This window comes from Macadamia integrifolia, chromosome 3 (assembly GCF_013358625.1).
Source record: "Macadamia integrifolia cultivar HAES 741 chromosome 3, SCU_Mint_v3, whole genome shotgun sequence".
Lineage (NCBI taxonomy): Eukaryota > Viridiplantae > Streptophyta > Magnoliopsida > Proteales > Proteaceae > Macadamia > Macadamia integrifolia.
The window spans coordinates 14,602,833-14,621,435 of record NC_056559.1 but is presented as its reverse complement, the minus strand read 5'-3'; the positions used below and the strand labels follow the sequence as shown (position 1 = coordinate 14,621,435).

At 36.4% G+C, this 18,603-nt stretch overlaps 2 protein-coding genes and 1 long non-coding RNA gene across 5 annotated transcripts in view; 1 reads left to right on the top strand and 2 right to left on the bottom strand.

The window, feature by feature from the left end:
• The window catches only part of LOC122073790, a 96,075-nt gene that overhangs the window by 52,884 nt on the left and 24,588 nt on the right, over positions 1-18,603 (bottom strand). The gene's annotated exons all lie outside the window — the stretch shown is intronic.
• On the top strand, positions 1,725-7,945 carry LOC122073797. 2 transcript variants are annotated; one of them, XR_006138874.1, is made up of 6 exons: positions 1,725-1,976; positions 2,241-2,345; positions 4,430-4,517; positions 5,089-5,188; positions 5,271-5,376; positions 7,562-7,945. It is a non-coding gene; the product is annotated as an uncharacterized LOC122073797 (long non-coding RNA). The 2 variants fall into 2 exon arrangements; XR_006138873.1 differs by having other exon boundaries at positions 4,427-4,517.
• Positions 11,192-13,092, bottom strand: LOC122073796 (CEN-like protein 2). Its single transcript, XM_042638431.1, has 4 exons — positions 12,806-13,092; positions 12,599-12,660; positions 11,765-11,805; positions 11,192-11,665 (listed from the first exon to the last, which is right to left on the bottom strand). The coding sequence occupies exons 1-4, from the start codon at positions 13,001-13,003 to the stop codon at positions 11,448-11,450; spliced, it is 519 nt and encodes a 172-aa protein (XP_042494365.1). The 5' UTR covers positions 13,004-13,092; the 3' UTR covers positions 11,192-11,447.

The window sequence follows — 18,603 nt, the reverse complement described above, 5'->3', positions numbered from 1 at the left end:
GAAATACTCTTACAATCCTAAAAATACTAAATTAAAGGGGAATAGTTTTGTAAATTCAGGAAGGTTAGGCAAGTGATTCAGATTGGGCTCATTTGTAATGTGCGCTATAGGGTAACGCAGATCCAAGGGCTGAAAGTCCTCAGACATGCAACAAGGTGCTCCCAACCCTTGAATTTATATTACACGCCGTGTCGACAAAGGATCCTAATCTCAATGGATCCTGACTTTTGTTAGACATTTTAGCGGATCCTACGAGGTTACACAGTAAAACCAGCCCTTAGCTAAGGAATTAAATTATGACTTTTTTTTTGAAGTTGAAAATTTGAGAAAGAGAGTTCTATGCACTATATCAAGGCAGGACTCAAAGCCTTTATTTTGTTCCTAGCTAGCTACCGAGTCAAGTTCAAGGTGCTAAGTGATTGAGTCCTCCTTTTATATTTGTTACAAGAAAGACAACATTCCTTTTTTAGTTATTATTTTCAGACAAGATTTTGCTGACTGACTCATGACTTTTATTGCCCATTGCCAATAATTCTCCATCCTTATTATCTCTCTTGTTGATGTGAAATTCCACTGCCCAACTACCTCAACATTCTCTCAATCGACCAGAGAGAGAGAGAGAGAGAGAGAGAGAGAGAGAGAGAGGTAGTTGTATTTTCAAACAGGAAGCTTAATTGCAAGGTCCAAATCCACCACAGCCAGTTTATTCTTCTACACCCATCATTATTAAAACTAATTTCTATTTTCCAAGTTAAGAATCATCTTCTCTCTCAGTCAGACAATTACGTATTTAGTGCCGGTGACTTAGCTAGCTACCTAGCAAAGGAATAAGACTTCTTTCTCTCTTTCACACATATACCCAACTTGGGTTAGGTCATAGTCATAAAATCTTAATTAATTTGTTATAATATGTAAAAATAAAAATTACTTGTAAAATGTGTTATTGTTAAATATGACTAGAAAAAATAAAATAATTTATACAATCTCATATTGCATAATGGCTATAAAAGGTTTTTTTTTTTTTTTTTTTTTTTTTTAATGAATGAAAATTTCACTTCCCTTTAATTATCCATTGTAACCAAATATAGTTTAAGGGATTTTTAGTATTTTTTTTGGATTTTCTAGTTACATGCATTGCCATGTGCTACCTATTCACGCTCCTCAATTGGCCATGCGCCGCTATGTCTTAACACAGGGCCACATGAAAAAATTGCACTACACCCATAGTTGATGTCTATGTGTGCCTCTCATTGTTGATACAATTAGATATCAATCTCTCTCTCTTTAATTGATAGTTTCTTGAAAAAAAGTTTCATACAAGAGTAGTTTAAGAAGGAATTTACACACTACATCAATGAGAGGTTGGAAAATAGTATCATCCATATAGATCTATATGGTTAGAATCATGGTTTCAAGTATTGGTATGACATTGGCCATATTGATATCGACTAAAACTAATCCTTGATCCTTGATTGATCTAGATTGGTTATTCGTATCATTTTCAGGGGTAAAATAGTACAAAAAACATACTTTTTTTCTGAAAAATAAGGGACAAAAGTGATCGATACCTACCGATCCTCCTGATACCGAATCAATGTGGAACCCACAATTTATTATGTGAAAAGAAAAATCGGTGTGGACCCCACTATTTATTTTGTGAAAAAGGTACCTAATCTTAATCCCCTGGTATAAAAACGATTTTGTTATCCGATTGCGACATCGTCACTATTAGGCAGGAATTGGATGCTGCTGGTTCGGGAAGTTCAGAATCGAAATGGCGGGAACTCTTCAGTTTCAAATTTCAACTTCCAGATCTGCAACGGTCGGAAACCGAGTATCTTGCCAGCGGAAACGTTGTCTTCCGGATCATCATATCCGATTCTACTCCTTTCCTCTCGCTTAAACCCTAATTCATCAATCCTCTTGAATTCCGCTCGATTTCTTCAACTATCAGAGCCAAAGAATGATCCGATCAGGTTTAAGACACGTAGTCCTCTCTTTCTCGCTGCAATGGATTTTTATTTTTATTTTTTAGGGTTTCTGGTAACGGCCTTCTCTTAAGTTTTGACGCTCTGTATTTCCAGTTTTCAATTTCAACAATGGTGTTTAAATTCGAACAAATCCTAGTTGGCTCTTTAAATTTAGTGGGCCAACTGTTTCAGCATCTCGTTGTTAAGGGTTTGTGATACTCTGTAACTTTAGCATATATCATGCCTGATGAAATGTTCTTCACATCTCAGGTAGATGGTGATCGGAATCAGCCTGCTAGGGTTGTGGATTCAGCAACTGAATTAACATGAGAGAAACCATTATTATATTTGGGATCACTAACGTCCTTTCATTAGGTAATGCTGTTAATTTGTTTGGATCTATGGCATTTCTTTTATATTGGTAATTATATCATAGTATTTCCCCTTAATAGAACCATCTAGATTCTGTAATTTATTTTGTGCAGCCTGCTTTTGCAATTCTGCTTTCAGTTTGCTCCTTTTTAATCCTAGTTTTATGGCTTGGAGATGACATTTGTGCCTTTTATGATGCATACAACCACACTGAACAGTTAAGATATTAATCCTATTTCATAGTTACATAGAAGGGGAGCATTGATGTCAACAAAACTGTCTTTCGACCTATTTTTCTGTGCGCTTCATGAGAAAGTCACAGATAGATTCATTGCTATAATTTAATTCCTGAAGCACCAGATTAGAAGATTTCCAATTCATTATTTGGAAGGTGCTTGTGCATTCCATTAGTAAAGCATAGCTGTCAATAAGTATATCAATGATGAAATACCATTTAAGAAAAGGGAAGAAAGAAAATTCCACCAATATGGTTTGGAATTTTTGTTAACTAGGAAATCCATCAAATTTTCTTAATTCAGGTCATCTTGAATCTCAGCCATCAACGTTTTGTGATTCTGAGCATCTTGGTTATATACTGTCAGTAAGCTCCTGTTTTCTTTTTGTATAAATGTTATATAGATTCTTCTTTTTGATACTAAGGGGGCTTATACCTGCTTTTATGAGGAAATAAATGAGAACACTACAGTTAATGCTCTGTTCATCAATTGTGCATCCCCACATCATTTTGATATGCTTACATATAGTCTTTGTAACACCCGTGTAGTCAGTCCATGACCTGTTTTCCCTCTGTTATAAATCCTGGTTATATGGATAAATCAACTGAACTCGGCAAAGCCTTATCCCAACTAATCAATCGTGGTGGTGGTCAACTCTATCTAGGGCGACAAATCTGTTCCAGTTGTCCACTCTATCTTAGGCCCACATTCTTCCTTAAGTGAAGGTCCTTACATTTTCTAGCATTACTTCAATGTACATCCTTTGCCTTCTTCATTGATAGAGTCTTCCATTTTCACAACCTCTGCTAAGTTTGTCTCGAATTCTTGACCCGGGGTGTAGTGCCCGCGGTATGGTTTGACCGGATCGACTGCCCCCCGATGGGTCGACCCGTGACTTGGAGTATATAATGTATTGTTGTCTTGTTGAGAAGGTCATTGTATTTTGGGGGGGTTTTCGAGCTAGGGTTTCAGGGCGAGTTTTCTCGCCGCTGCTTGGGTGTAATCTCTCTTCTGCATAGTGAAACATCTTCTTCTTTGCCCGAGGACCTAGCACACCACCCTGGTGTGTGAACCTCGTTAAATCTCTGTGTCGTGCGGATCTTTTGTTTATTTATTTTTGTATTTCTTGGTGTTTGATCTAACAACTTCACTTGGTCCTGAATCTGTATTTGTATATTGATATTTATTAACTAAAATCTTAGGAGCAACGTAGAGTTACATTCTCTCTTCATCTCTTGCACTATACTACTTTTTAGGTGTTATTTTCTGATGTGTACCTCTGCAAATCATCATGAACAGTAACTCTACTTTGCTCCTGAATATACAGGGATGACGGATTCCCAATTTAAGAATAAAAGAACTCATGAATTTTGGGCTACTTGTATCATTTATTTTATAGTCTACATTTGACCTACTATGAAAAAGTATGGACCTTTCTGTGGAATCAAGGTCACTTGTAGATTTTCCTTCAATTTAGTTGCCCATGCATCAATCCATTCCTCATATGATCCAGAAAAGAAATGTAAAGTCAGGTGATTGCACCTGTTCAATGATGGTCTTTTTTTCCTCTGCTGACAACCATCTTTTCTTTTAGTACCAAATGTTACTACTAATGCAATCTATATAGTTTTTTGATAGATCACAGTCATAATCATCTTGACCTATGGGTCTTCTGGAATATTCCAGTATAACTCAATGTCAATGGGCTATGTCTCCTGTAGGTTGAAAAGATCATTGAATCTTATGGTGCTCGGGACAACATTTTATATGTCTTCCTCTTTCTAGTTGCTACAGTTTGAGTATTGACGATTTAAACATTTTCTTTTGTGGATTCTTGTCAAATGACAGCAGTGATCATTGCCTATGGCAGACTCCTACATCACATCCTTCTGGCTTTCAACACGCTTGCAGTATGGAGGCCCTTCGAGTGTCTATGGTGGTATGGAATCAGTTTTTGCCAAGAAAGAGATTTTGCCCTTGCAGTTTTAATTGTAGCCAGCCAGCTCAGTACATTCACGATTAAATTTATAGCCTGATGTAGACAGTCATTATCATCTACAATATAATGTCATTATATTTGATAAATAGCCAGTAGTGTAGGTTTGATTCTTCAGTTGTTGCACCTAGAAGGCCTATATTATAATTTAGCCCAATAGATTTACTATAACACCTGTCACATACTTCTATGCAATAAAAGAAGCTTTTTGAAGAACAATGTAGGAGCAATTCTAGAGATTTTTCTGCTAAATCTTGCTAAAACTCCATGCTGAGAAGTCTTTCTCCCACAGTTTGTGCAATATTTCACTCATCTGGTCAAGAAATACTCAAATGTCATCTTTATATGTTTCTGTAGAAAACTTTTTGAAGAACAATGTAGAAGCAATTCTAGAAATTTTTCTGCTATATCCTGCTAAAACTCCATGCTGAGAGGTCTTTCTCCCACAGTTTGTGCAATATTTAACTCATCTGGTCAAGAAATACTCAAATGTTATCTTTATATGTTTCTGTAGAAAACACTTCCTGTAGTGGTAGCAGTTGTGGAGCAGCTCAGTGGTGCTCTAAGTGAATCAGGGTTGCTGGTTTTTCCGTGTTGCAGCACATATCAACCAGGTTATTATCTGAATGGTTATCTTCTGTCTTTTCAACATACATTGCATGCATCGTCTCACCTTACATCAAACTATCAATGCAGATCATCATTGACTCTTTTCTAGTAAACTTCTGGGCTTCTGGCTCCAAAAGGATCAGTCTTCTGACAGTATCAAGGAAGCATAATTTGAGGAATGAATCACTGGCAGGTACTTGGCTACATGCAACATCTTATGTGGTTATTGATACTTGTGGATCTAATTGTAGGGCATGGAAGCAAATGATCTTCTTATTGCCTATCTTCAAGATGATCTCCAATTATTGATAGTTTCCACTTTTATGTTTTAGTTCTAATTATTGCTAGTTTTCTCTTTATTTCCCTTTCCTGTCTGGTTCTGAGTTATCTACAGGAAGTAATTATGGTAGGGAAAAATAATTCACCCTTAATTAAATTTTCGTAATGCCTTTTTTTTTTTTCGGTAAGAATTAAATGACCCTAATGCACTACTGAACTTATTTGGTGAACATGTGAGAACATAGTTCATTTGGATGATTGGTGCTGCATGGTTTAGTTTAATTGTAAGCCTCGTACAATGACACTTGGCTATCCAAGTGCCATTGAAGGTTCAAGATTTCAATTTTGATTGGGACCTTGGTTGAAACCAAAATATATCACAGAAATGGCATGAGAATATTATGGTCTGTTTCAGTGAAAAAAACTAAAACATTGAAGACCTCTTGATTCGCATACCACATCATTTCAACAAATGTCACAACCAAAACAGTTTGCAGAATGGTGCCATCATGGATTTTGTTTCATGTCTTTATTGGGCTGGTAAGCAATATTTTGTCAAGCTGAGGGATGGCTGCTCATGAGGATGAATGGGAATGTTGGGAATCAAGGTACAAAACATCCATATGATTGCAATTTAAAGGGGGATTCCAAAATAGATTAGTGGGAAGTGTATATAGTTTAAAACTAAAATAATGAGTTCATTCATGAGAAATAATGGATTTAGGGGTACTGTCAATACACTCATATATGGTTGTTTCAATAGGTTGAAGGATGAGATAAACTTGATTGTTTGATCAATGCCATGAAGACCATATAAAACAATTGAGGACTAATTAATGCAAGCTGAAGACACTTAAACTAGAAGGGGAAGGGCTAAATGTATGTGTATGATGTGTAAAGAATATATATATTCTTAAGGATAGATATAGTGTGTCTCTCTTCCAGCTGGGATTCCATGCTTTATGATTGATGTATCCAGTTTCTAGTGGTTGATATTTTTTTATACCTTGTTTAGGTTGTGGAGGTTATGATCTTATCTGAGTCATAGTCACCTATATTTGATTAATGAACACAATATATTGTTGCTCATCAAAGGGAAAAAGGAAGGAAAAAAATGGTAATGCGCATGAGGTTGTGATGTATTTTTGAGCAAAGTGTTCCTTTTGTTTCTTCTCTTAGCATGGCCATGGAAGGGTGTAAAAATTTGTTATGGTCTAGCTATTGAGATCGATCTAGTGAATATCATTTGAGTAGTCTTACGCAAGTTCTTGCTTAGGGAGGTTTCGAAGGAGAGGAGCAAAAGCTATGATATATTAAATATGGGAAAAATAAAGTTGCTTGGTCAGGTTGCCTTTCCGCCTAGACACAGGGGTGTGTGAAATTACCTCTCACCTTATGTGAAATAAAAAATCTCATTAATGTTGATGCCCTTGCACACATTCTCATCAATTTAGGGGCAACACAACTAGGCAGCGATCTCTTGCGCATTAAATATATATTTACTATTGAATAAAGGTTGAGGGATCGTGGATTAGTAGTCAGTAATTATTCCACTTACTTGGTCTATTGTAATTTATTTATTTATTTTTACCACTTTATCCTACTGAGCGTTGCTAGCCAATGGCCAACCTATTGGGCACTAGTAGGGCCAATGGCAACCTACTCTCACACATACACACACCCACATACACACACACACATGCATACTTACGTATGATAGGGTTCAATACCACAACCTCCTTCTTTTGAAAGCGGCTCTTCAAGCCGAAACTGCCACCACTAGGCTAAGGCAAGACTAAAGTTTTAAATCATATATATTTCAAGAAAATTACAGATGAAGAGTTTAAAGCAATTCACAAACATGTCGCTTTTGAAGGAAGCATAATATTTTTTTGGGCCCCACACCACGCTTAAGGACACACAAGGGGCCAATGTTGGGTGTGTTGTATTCTATAAGGCTACATGATTATTGTTGGAATTGTATTTGTAATTGAGTTAGATTTTGGGTCCGATACATGTACATGGTAGAACTGTAATTATGTAGGGACTAATGTTTTTTGGGTTCTTATTTACTGTCTATTTCTACAATTGTGATGCAGCATTTTCAAAGGAAATCAACAAAGGGGGGATCTTTGTGTCGTCCGTGATTATGTGGTAGACCTGTCTGTGCAACCTTAGATCCCCTACCTCTTTAGTTTGCTCTTTATGGTGAAGCATCGGCAATGAGAAGTGGTATGTTCGAAGCTATTGGTGAATGCAGTGACAACTTCCAAGTGGAGTGAGATAATAAAGATCGTAATTCCTACCTCAATAAGATGCATCTCCATCCTCCCCTGGTTATTGCTCACATAGTCTATGACATTGGTTGCATGTTTTCTTATGGTTTGAACCATGTTTTCACCGCTCGAGTTGATTAGTTGTGGGTTTGAGTCTTGATATGTCCACTATCGTCTATTATTTCTATGAAAATGTTGCTTGTCATACGAAAGCTTGTCTTGTATTATGATCACTACCATAAAACACCTTACCAAATTAAGACGCAGTATGTACGAAAGGTTATGTCCCACGTGCGTTGGAAACATTTTCTTCGTACTGAGGAGTCTTTAATTCTGAATTGACACACGGTCTTCGTGCCATCATGAGGAGTCCTTTCCTAGACTTGGACTGAATCCAACTGTGCTGCCCCCTAAACCCGCTAGAAGCTCGTCCCCAAGGAAGAGTGACCTAGAGAGAGAGAGATTCCTACTTATCCAGCCCTAGGGTTCTGACATAACTCTGATTTCCTTCATCATCTCTTTTCAAAAAAAGAAAAAATCTTACTGATATGGGCAACTGCGAATCTGCGACCCTGCCCCAACCAGATAGGCCTTCTGGCTGCTGTACTCTGAGCAGGTCAGTGGTGGGTGAGCGTTTGGGACTTAGTGAATGGAAAATGGTTTGAGCGAAAAAAATGGAAACTGATTTTTAACCAATAATGGATCACAAGAAAAAAGTTAATTATCCAAACAAGTATGATCCCCTGGAATGTTAGATTTTAATGCAACATTGGTGGAGGACCTAAAGGGTATATGTAGACACCCAATGTTTCAAATTAACTGATGTAAGATTATTCCTAACACTCTTTTTATGCTAGATTATAATTTAAAATTCAAATTGTTACGTGGAAGAACCGTCTAGTATTTGCAGAAATCTTAAATTAGGGTTCATAAAGAGTCTTGTCTACCTCTTCCTTAGGATTAAAACTCATCTGTCATGAAGTACATTCACTGCATCAACTGTTTCAGTTCTAAATAATGGTTGGAATCTTACATCAATGGTTTCAATTATTGGTATCGTATCGGTTATATTGTTGATATTGGTTGAAATCGATACATGATATCTGACTGATCTAGATCGATTACCCGTATCCTTTTAAAGGTAAAACAGTAAAATATATATATATATATATATATATTTAAAAAACAAAGTAAAAAATGATCGATATGCACCAATCTGATCCAATGCCAACACCAATACCTAAATCTTATTTACACCCACTATTTGGAGAGGCTATTTCGAATCTTAAAATCACCTTCATTTTTTTCTTGAAAAGAAAATAATGAAAAAATAAAATAAAATAAAATTGCTCCTAAACAGTAAAAAGAGGTATCAAAATTGTCTACAGTGATGATGAGGTGCAGTGAGTATTCAATAGCTAGAGTCTATGATTAAGTCTTCCCAATCAATGGATATTTATTGTACCTCACCACTTGCTATAAATAATTTCATCTCTAAAATTAGAGGTTTTCCAATTAAGTCAACTCAAATACTTCAATCAAAAAAGAAAAAAACTGAAGCAAGTACGGGGCTGGAAACAGGGGGAGAGGCGTGGGGAACCCAAACCTTTGAAAGAGTTAAGTTGCACCAAGTGAAACTGTGAAAGTAGAAATAATTGTAAGATTCTAATTTTGGTAAACGAATAATTGTAAGATATTTTGGTAGAAACGAATAATGGTAAGATAAAAGCAGAAGAAGTTAAAATAGAAATAAGATATATTTTTTTTTTTCTTTTGATAAAAGGAATAAGAAACTTTAGGAAATATGAATAAGAAAGCAAAGACAAGACAAGTTGATTTGTTGCTTGATCTTTTACTTGCTACGTGCTCCTCTCACCTATTTGGGCATTGCTATTTACATGAAAAGACTATCATTTGAGTATGGTGCGCAGACTATAAGCGTGCCCTCACGTCAAAACATGCTAATAGATCTTAGTAATAAGTTTGTGAGCTGATCTTAAAATATCTCTGTTTTTCTTTTTTCAATTGAGAGACACGTCGTCTTTATATAGCTGTAGGACCACTTCTTTAAGGAGTACTACACCTTTGATTGTGAAATATCAATTGCTTGTTGAATAATATGAAATTGCATGAAAGTAGGACACTCCAAATTTAGGGTTCAATGAGTTTCATAAAGCATTGATCAATGTATGATACTTCAAAGAAAGCTATCTGCTTGCATGCGTGTTTATGTCTAGACATCATAAGACACTAAAAGACTGCGTTGTCCAAGGTTCTAAAACTCAAGAAGGTCATGGGATAGGCCATGGTAGATACTGTTTCGATACAATTTCAAAATGGATGGGATCGGATAGATCTACCCTTGTTCTTAAAATAAATAAATAAACAGTTTTTATTATGATTTTACCCTTGAACCATACATGAGGAACATGATCGAAAAAGTCACGATCAGGGATCTGTTAAGGCCAATATTGTTCTGATCCAGTCGATACTGACCATTCCGCTTCATTTTTTAGAACCATGGCATTATCCCTTTCCATATAGCCTACAGCTTGCATTCGCCATGCCCATGACTAATGAAAAAATGGAGTTGGACTATGATAAGATGCCATTGCCCCATCTCCACTCCCCCATGGGCGTGCGAAATGCAAGTGGATAGCATTCTATTTCCCATGTATATCTCCCCTCATGCCTTAGGGACTAGAGGAGGATTTTTTTTATTATGGTTAGCTAGACCACTCTTTGTTTTTTTTTTTTTTTCTTCGATGCCTCCTCAAGTCTTGCCCCCATGATCAATTTGTGAAAATTGTCTGCAGCTGCTGCACTAGTATAGTGAGCATCGGGTGGCTGGGAGCCCCTTGGGACACCTGCCCAGATGCTCTCAGTCGTCTAATGCTCACCGCTCGTAGCAAAAGATGTGGACTTATGATTGACCGGGTTGTGGATATCCTAGATCTTCGCCATTATAGAGTATCTATCTTCCGTAGATACTTAGAAAAAGCAAAAGCTTCTTTCTTTTTTGGTGAGAGAGAGAGAGAGAGAGAGAGAGAGAGAGAGAGAGAGAGAGAGAGAGAGAGAGAGAACGCAGGCCAAACACGTGAAAAGGAAAAAAGCATAGGGGAGGGATAGGCACACCAACATGTGTGGTAAAGAGCCGTGGGGTACCGGCAATGGGATAGAGGACTGGGCATCGTATAGAATTGCACGGCAGTCATTTCAAAGGGGAAGAGCTCATTTCAAAAGGGAGAGAGAGAAAATAGGCAATAGTTTACAATATACCAGCAGTATGTCAAACCTTTTCCTTTCTCTCTCTGAAATATTCAATCAGGTAAGCGAACCTCGGATTGCTATAGACAAGGAGCTAAAGAATCCGCAACCACATTGGAAACCCTATTAAAATAGGAGAACTTTATGGTAAGGAAGTGTTCGCAGATTGTAAAACCCTCACTGTGACAATCATATAGCTTTTAACCTCTAAGGATATATATGTAAAGTTGAGATTAAATAAAAGAGTAGAAACAAACAAGAGCCTCTTTTCTTCAGTTGTCTCTACACTGTTATTATTCTCCTAAGGGATTAAAAGCACAATTTTTGTGAGCGTCTCTTGCTGGGGCCTAACTAGCCAGCTTCAACATCACAATTTGAATTACTTAGGGTTTAATTTTTTTGTGATGTGGTACTGACAGGGGCTGGGGCTTCAATTCATATATCAACGTCTTCTTGCAGCTGTTTCCCTCTGGCCATTGAAGAAGACAGCAGCTACAGGAAGCCCAAGCTCGTTCTCCGCAGCAAAGCTTCTAGTGTTGAAGTGATCCCTGGAAGTTGGAAAGCTCACCGTATTCCTGCTTTTTTGCTTGAACAGCACAAACACAAACCTGTGGATTCCTATGTTGGGCCTTGGTATCTCATAGCACACCACCTCCCTTCCTGTTCATCAAATATCAATTTTTATCAAAACCCACACGTCAGTTTCCTCTCTCTCTCTCTCTCTAAAACATGAATGAAGAAAATGAGAAAATGACCCACCAAATGTAGCATCTGTGGTGCCCGGAATATCCGTCACGATCCTGTAAAAATGACCGGTTCAAATTGCAAGGTAAGTTATGTTGGGGGTTTCATACGAAAACAATTATCTCACATTGAATGCAAGTGGCTAACTTTTGAGTTAATGATGAACTTTACCCGAGATCCAACAAGTGATATTAGAGCCAAGTAATTTATTTATCATTTTAAAACCTATTTCAAATGTCCATTCTCTTAATTTGGCTTTCTTCTATTTTCTTTTTCTATGGCTTTGGTCCATTGTCTAGGGATGAGATAGGTGTAATTTAAGTACACTCTAAATACCTTTTTTTTTTTTTTTTTTTTTTAAATCATTTTGATGTAGTCATTGCAACGATCGATAAGCACTTACCCCTTCAAATCATACACAACTTTTCTGTTGTACATAAAGCTGGTACAGGTGTTGTGAGTGATGAGCCAGGGGATGTAATTATACGTAGTACACCCGGTTGAATGTTATGCATGAATATTACCAAAAAACCAAAAACAAAATGTTATATATGCATGAAGGTATTGCCTTACAAGAATGTGAGGCAGGGTACTTGAAATCATGTAGTTTTGGTTCATATTATAATAGGTATATGAGCAAATATCCCACCATGTTTAGGATGGGAGAAGGTGATCAGAAGCATCACCTTGTAGGGCCCACATATAAACCCTGGCCCCATATATAAACCCTAAAATAGCTTAAATGGGTAAAGACTTAAACTACAAAGTTTCAGTCTTCGTATAATTTCCATTCAACTTGACACCAAAGCTTAAAGTGATCATGGAGGAGTTAGTTTCTGTAGGATATACCAGTGAAGGTGCTCCCTCAAATAAGGATCACTAGGGCCAGGAACATCTGGGTCTGTCATCACCTGTGGTAGTGAAGAAGCCAGAGGGAAAAAAATAACTAAAAATATATTAAAAAAAAAAAAGAAAAAAGAAAAAAAAAAAAAAAAAAAAAAAAAAAAAGGGAAAAGAAAGAGAAAATGAAAGTTTTTATGTACAGAAGTATACTACCAGTGTGAAGAAGGATCTCATGTCTCCTCCATGAACCTCAACCCTGGGCTTAAAGGTAACTTTGGAAGGGAACAGCTCATGGCCGTTGCAGACTTTCTTGTCATTGTAAGTCACTGTCATATTCACTGTTGGAGAGAAGGAGTCAAGAACATCTCCAATCACTCTTCCTACTATGAGAGGCTCTGATGTTCTTGCCATGGGAAGGATAAAGAGAGAAGAAGCAGGGTGGGTGAGTTGGTATAGGTCTTGGAGATTGTATAGGATAGTATTTCTGTTGTGTGGGGGGGGGGGGGGGGGGCTATGATCTTAATGGTGCTGGAAGTAGCTAGGAGCCTCATATTTATAGTGTTGGAAGAAGTATAGAATCTAGCTATAACATCAAGAAAAGTTAATTAGTGGTGAGTTTATTCTGCAAATCTGGATTAATAAACAAACTCCTCAAGGCCTTCTTTCTCCTCGTCACTTTGCTTTATCATTTTAAGGGGACAAAGTGCAATTGTCAAATCATGCATACCAACATATACTTATAAAGGAAAACTGATTGGATGTTATGTAGCCAAATTAAGGCCACTACTGTTGGGCCCAACAACTGTGGAACCTTGAGAGAGAAGAGAAAGATGGGCAACTTATATTACCAAAAAAGGATTCTCTTGGACCCAACACTTGTGCAACTAAGGACAGAGAGAGAGAGAGAGATTTGTTTTTCCTTTTTTTATCCTCATTTGGGTCTTCTTCAATTGTTGCATCAGCAAGGATATGTAAATTACAGCATGTGAGTCCACTGACTAAATTGACAGTTCTGCTCATTTTATTTTGTCTTACAAGGAAAAGCTTGAAAAAAAAATTGAGCTGGGTTGAACATTATCTACCGACAGCTTACATTTTGCTTAGAACACTCACCAAAACAGGAAAAATAAGGAAAAGAAAAAGCTGCAGATAGTGCCATTTTTATGTTATCTTTGTTTCTATCTTTCTCTTGTAAGGTTAAAAAAGAAAAAATTCTTTGATATATAGGGTATTGTTAGAACCTTCCTAATCTAACATAGAAGCGGAGGAGAATTTACTAACAGAAGATTCTCTTATTAATTAAAGAGGAGTAGTTGGGTGGAGGACTAGAGAGCATAAAGGAGCTCCATGTCTCCACCACATTTCAATACTTCTTAGTGCTGAGTGTCATTTCATGAAAAAGGGATTATAAAGAAGGAACTCTTTCTCTTGATTTAGTAATAAGAACAAGGAAGAGTGTGGTTTCTAGGAAGGCATATGGCAAGGAGAGAATAATTTCTCTACATAAGCTCCCATACAGTCACCTGTCTCAAGTCTCAACCACCATGACAGATAACTTTAATCAATTATTAAAATATAAAAAATAAAAAATAAAATAAAAGAAGAAGAAGAAGATAATGAAGGAAAGTCCTCCGTAGGTTATATGACACATGGTAGCAATATCTTTCTTAGTGTTGTTGCAACCCTATAAACCCATGTATGGGAAAAGGTAGTTAATGCTCTTGTTTATATCTCTTTATCTTTTTTGAAATGATCCCTTGCTCCTATTCGTATGATACCTCATCCCGCACCTCAATTTGTGCCACCCGCTAATTTATAATACATGGCGACGGGTCTATCTTCTTCTTTCAATGTTACCTTCATCTTTCTTTTGCCTTTCCCTCTTTTCCATTGTTGTTCTCTTTAATTTCTATTTTTTTATAGTATTAATTTTCAGATTATTTAATGTAAAAGCATTACATGGAATTGTAAACATTACCAATAACTAAGCAATTTGGCATCTTTCTTGTCATGAACAGACTTGACAATTCTAAGAAAGAATTTAAGCTTTTTTCATTCGCTAATAATATATTGTCTTCACTTTATTATAGATTAAGAATTTTTTCATTCCTTGATTGTAGCTTGTAGGGAGCAAATTCTAGACTGATCAGGAACGGCCTTCATAACTGATCAATGCCTGGTTTGATTTTCTTTGGTAAGGGCTTCTGTATCTATTAAAAACAAGTATTGCATAACCTGAAAACTCCCCCGGAAAAGGAGGTCTATTGAGTCATTAAATTATGAGATTTTCAAAACATATATGCATATAGTATAAGCTCTTTCATTGATTGCGGGCATTGGTGTGCATAAGTGGGTAGCGTTCTCTCCCCCTTTAAGTTAATTATCCTAACTCGGTTCTTTACGTAATATTTTTATAAGCATCTCATGGATCGAGTTTCTCTAAGGTTACTCGGGGTCAGATAAAGAACCCTAAATTTAAGCATTATAAAGTTCCTTTTTTTTTTGGCAGGATGAAAAGAAGTTGATAAAAAGGACACCAATTTCAAGGATATTTCTTTTGCAGAGGACACTAAAATCAAACTTGTCATCAACCTTGGATATATATGTGTGTCAAATTTTTTATCCGTTCCGAAAAATTGGTGGTTGCCCGAATGAGATTTTTCCTGAGGTCTGTGACGGTAGCAAAGGGCTTGGGTCAATGGTACAACCCGATTGGCCGTGACCCAATGCACCGACCAGACTTAGAGAAGTATATATATGGTACGATGTCTTATTGTGTAAGCATTGTGACATTTAGGGTTTTTTGTTATAGGGATTCTAGGCAAGAGTTTTTTACCACGAGTTTGGGTGTTATTGAGAGATCTTCATTGTAATTTTTTTTACAACATAGTGAATCATTTTCTTATTCTACCAAGAACATAGCACATTAGGAGGACGACAAGTTGGTATGCTCTTACTGCTTCGTGGAAGGGGGGTGAGATTCTCCTGTGGCTGGCTACTGTGCCGTTAAAGGTTACCAAGTACAAGTTGTAAACAATGCCAATAATGACAGTAAAATTATAACACATTTTTTTCTATCGCTCAGTCCCCTTCGTTGGCAAAAGGCCATCCGAAGGTCTTCGATTATCAGGGAGCTCTGCAACCAAGTTTCCTAAGGTGTGTGAACCTCGTTAAATCTCTGTGTTATCTTATGCTAATATATTTATTTTCTTTACTTTACTTTTTCTTTGATGTTTTTTCGAGCACATTACCCTCGTTTAGAAAGATCTGTTTTAAAAAAATAAAAAAATAAAAAATATCTTACTGATTGGGGTGTACCTTACACTACCACCCCTCTCTTTATCTCTCCTCACCATAAAAGATCTCTTTATCCCCTATTGATTGAACCAATTGGAGGGTGCTCATTGGCTCTTGTTTGCCAGCATAGCCTGCAGTAGCTACCATGCAGGAAACACCAATGTCCATTGTAAGCTCAACAAAACAAAAAACTGTGATGGACAAATTATAAAGGTGTGAGTAAGTTGAGGGAATATTAAGTCATTTAATCTCAATCAAATGTCCTTAGGAAGCACTTCCATACAATGAATATATAAAGAATCTTTTTCGTAGAAAATATATATAGATCGATGAGGCCAAAAAAAGGAGCACCTTGTCAAACATCTCTTAGATGGCGGTCAAGAAAAAAATATCTTGGGTTACCAGAAAAAAGATATTTTTTTCTTGGTAAGGAGAATCAACAAAGGGAAATGACTGCACACACTGTCAAATTATGGTGTAAGGACAGTCCTCTCTGTCTCACTCTTATCCCTCCACGGGACCCCTCTAAGCTTTATCACATTCTCCCCTTGTCATCCCCTCATCCTCTATTTGGCAAATTTTGGCACCCTCGGATTGATGGAGCGTGTAAGGGAGTGTCTCATGATTCATATACAAGGTACAGAGAAAATATTTATGAATGTCAGGAGATGAAAGAGAGTGTAAGGGGGCACATAATAAAATCAATGTGTATGGTTTCTATGAGGAGTGTATTGATCCTAAAAATGAAAAATGATGCTTATGTTGATCTCCGTATGTCCTCATTAGTTTCGTCATATTCAAGAGCCGCATTCATCCACAGAAAACACTCCTCCATCCTTCTATATTCAGTGTCATTCATGAAAATTTTATAGTACATGAATTTTTAGTCATAGTGCAGCTATACACAGAATCTTCAAAAGCCAACTGGGATTGAAAATATCCTGAACCACTGTCCCTAACACTCTGAGCTCATGGGCGGCTATGATCTGTTAATGGTACATATCTATCCATCCATCCATCCATCCATGTCCCACTTTGTAACCGATGCTTAGTAAGTCAACAAAGATTCCATCTTTCCACAAGCTCATGGAGACAAAGAGACAGCATGAGAAAAGCATCTCTAGATGTTGGATTAATTGTATTGGTAGGATGCTCTGCCGGCTGCAGCAGAGCCATGAGAATAATATGATGAGTATTCTTATTAATTCTCCCAAGCTTGGCTTTCTGATCAATTCTCAACTCTTAATTGTTCTAAATGACATATCAATCTTCAGTCATTCTACTATCCTTTTGAAAGCTGAAACTTTGGTATCTTGTACTGCATAATGAGTATAGACAATTTAATAAAAGGGGGTCTCTAACCTGTTGTTTGTAGAAATCACACACCTTCATTTGATTACCCTTTCTTTTATTCTTCGAAGTTTTTTAAGTTGGAGTTAAAAAAATAATTAATTTAAATTAATTTATAAATATATCATTTTAAAAAATTTTCATTGTTTTATAAATTTTTTGAATACACATATATGACATGACATGACATAATTTACCTTCATTGAAAAAACTATTACAATAAGAAAGAAAAAAAAAATTAATTTACAAGTTGAAGACTGAATTTTGAGAGAGAAAGAGGGGGTGGAGGTTGCAGTGAGCGGGTACTACAAGGTGCAAGGCAGGGGAAGGAGAGCAAGAACAAAGGGTGAGATTGGGGTGGAGGTGGGAGTGGGACTAAGAGAATTGGTGATGGATAAAATTGAAAATATTTTCAACCTTAAAACATAATTGGCTACTAAGGAATCTCGAACATAATGTTTCACATTGAAGTACCAGAAACCTAGTTTTCTTAAATATTGGATACCTCAAGTGTATTTTTATTCTTTTTTAATTGTCAAAATCTTGTTATAACCCATAGTTGGTGTCTTGGTGAAAAAAATGTGATCTTATTTTTTTACCCTTTTAACATGACATATATATATATATATATATATTTTATTGAGGATAAATCATACCATTTTACATAAGAATCATATTAAATAACTTTCAATCTTTTGAAATTTTTTTGGTTCTGGAGTTATTTTCCTTTTCTGTTATGGATACTTGTGAAGTTCCGAAAACATTGATATCAATTTTTATAGTTAAGCGGAGTAATGACTATATTTCAATAGGTCATCAGTTACTTGTTCAAACTAGAACTAGTAGTATTAAAAACTGTGGAGGACGATGCTAATGATCTTGTTCTTTTATTTTAGTTAATTTTCTTTAAAAAAAAAAAGAAAATAATAATGACTTTCAAGCATGTGATCGACAAGGGCAATTAAGATAACCTTCAAGAATAAGACAAAGATCAAACCCACAAAGCAAAGGTAAGAAAGAAAAAGATCCTCTCCAACATCAAGGATCCTCCAACGACTCACTCAAAGGCCGAGATGAGTTGAACAAGCATACAAAGTATTGACAACTGTTGGGATGCGTGCCCAACTCCTCCCAAACCTTTGATTGTAATTGAAAGTGAATTTAAAAAAGGGCAGATAGTCCCTAAATCCTGCAGGTACGGGAGCCTTGTGCATTGGTTAAGGCTGCATTTGGAAACATTCTAAAAATACGTTTTTAGAGTTTTTTCGTTCCATAAAATGGAATAAAGCGTTTGGTGCATTTATGGTGTGTTTCATTTTTTTTTTTAATAAAAAGTGAAAAAAAAAAAAAAAAAAAAAAAAAAT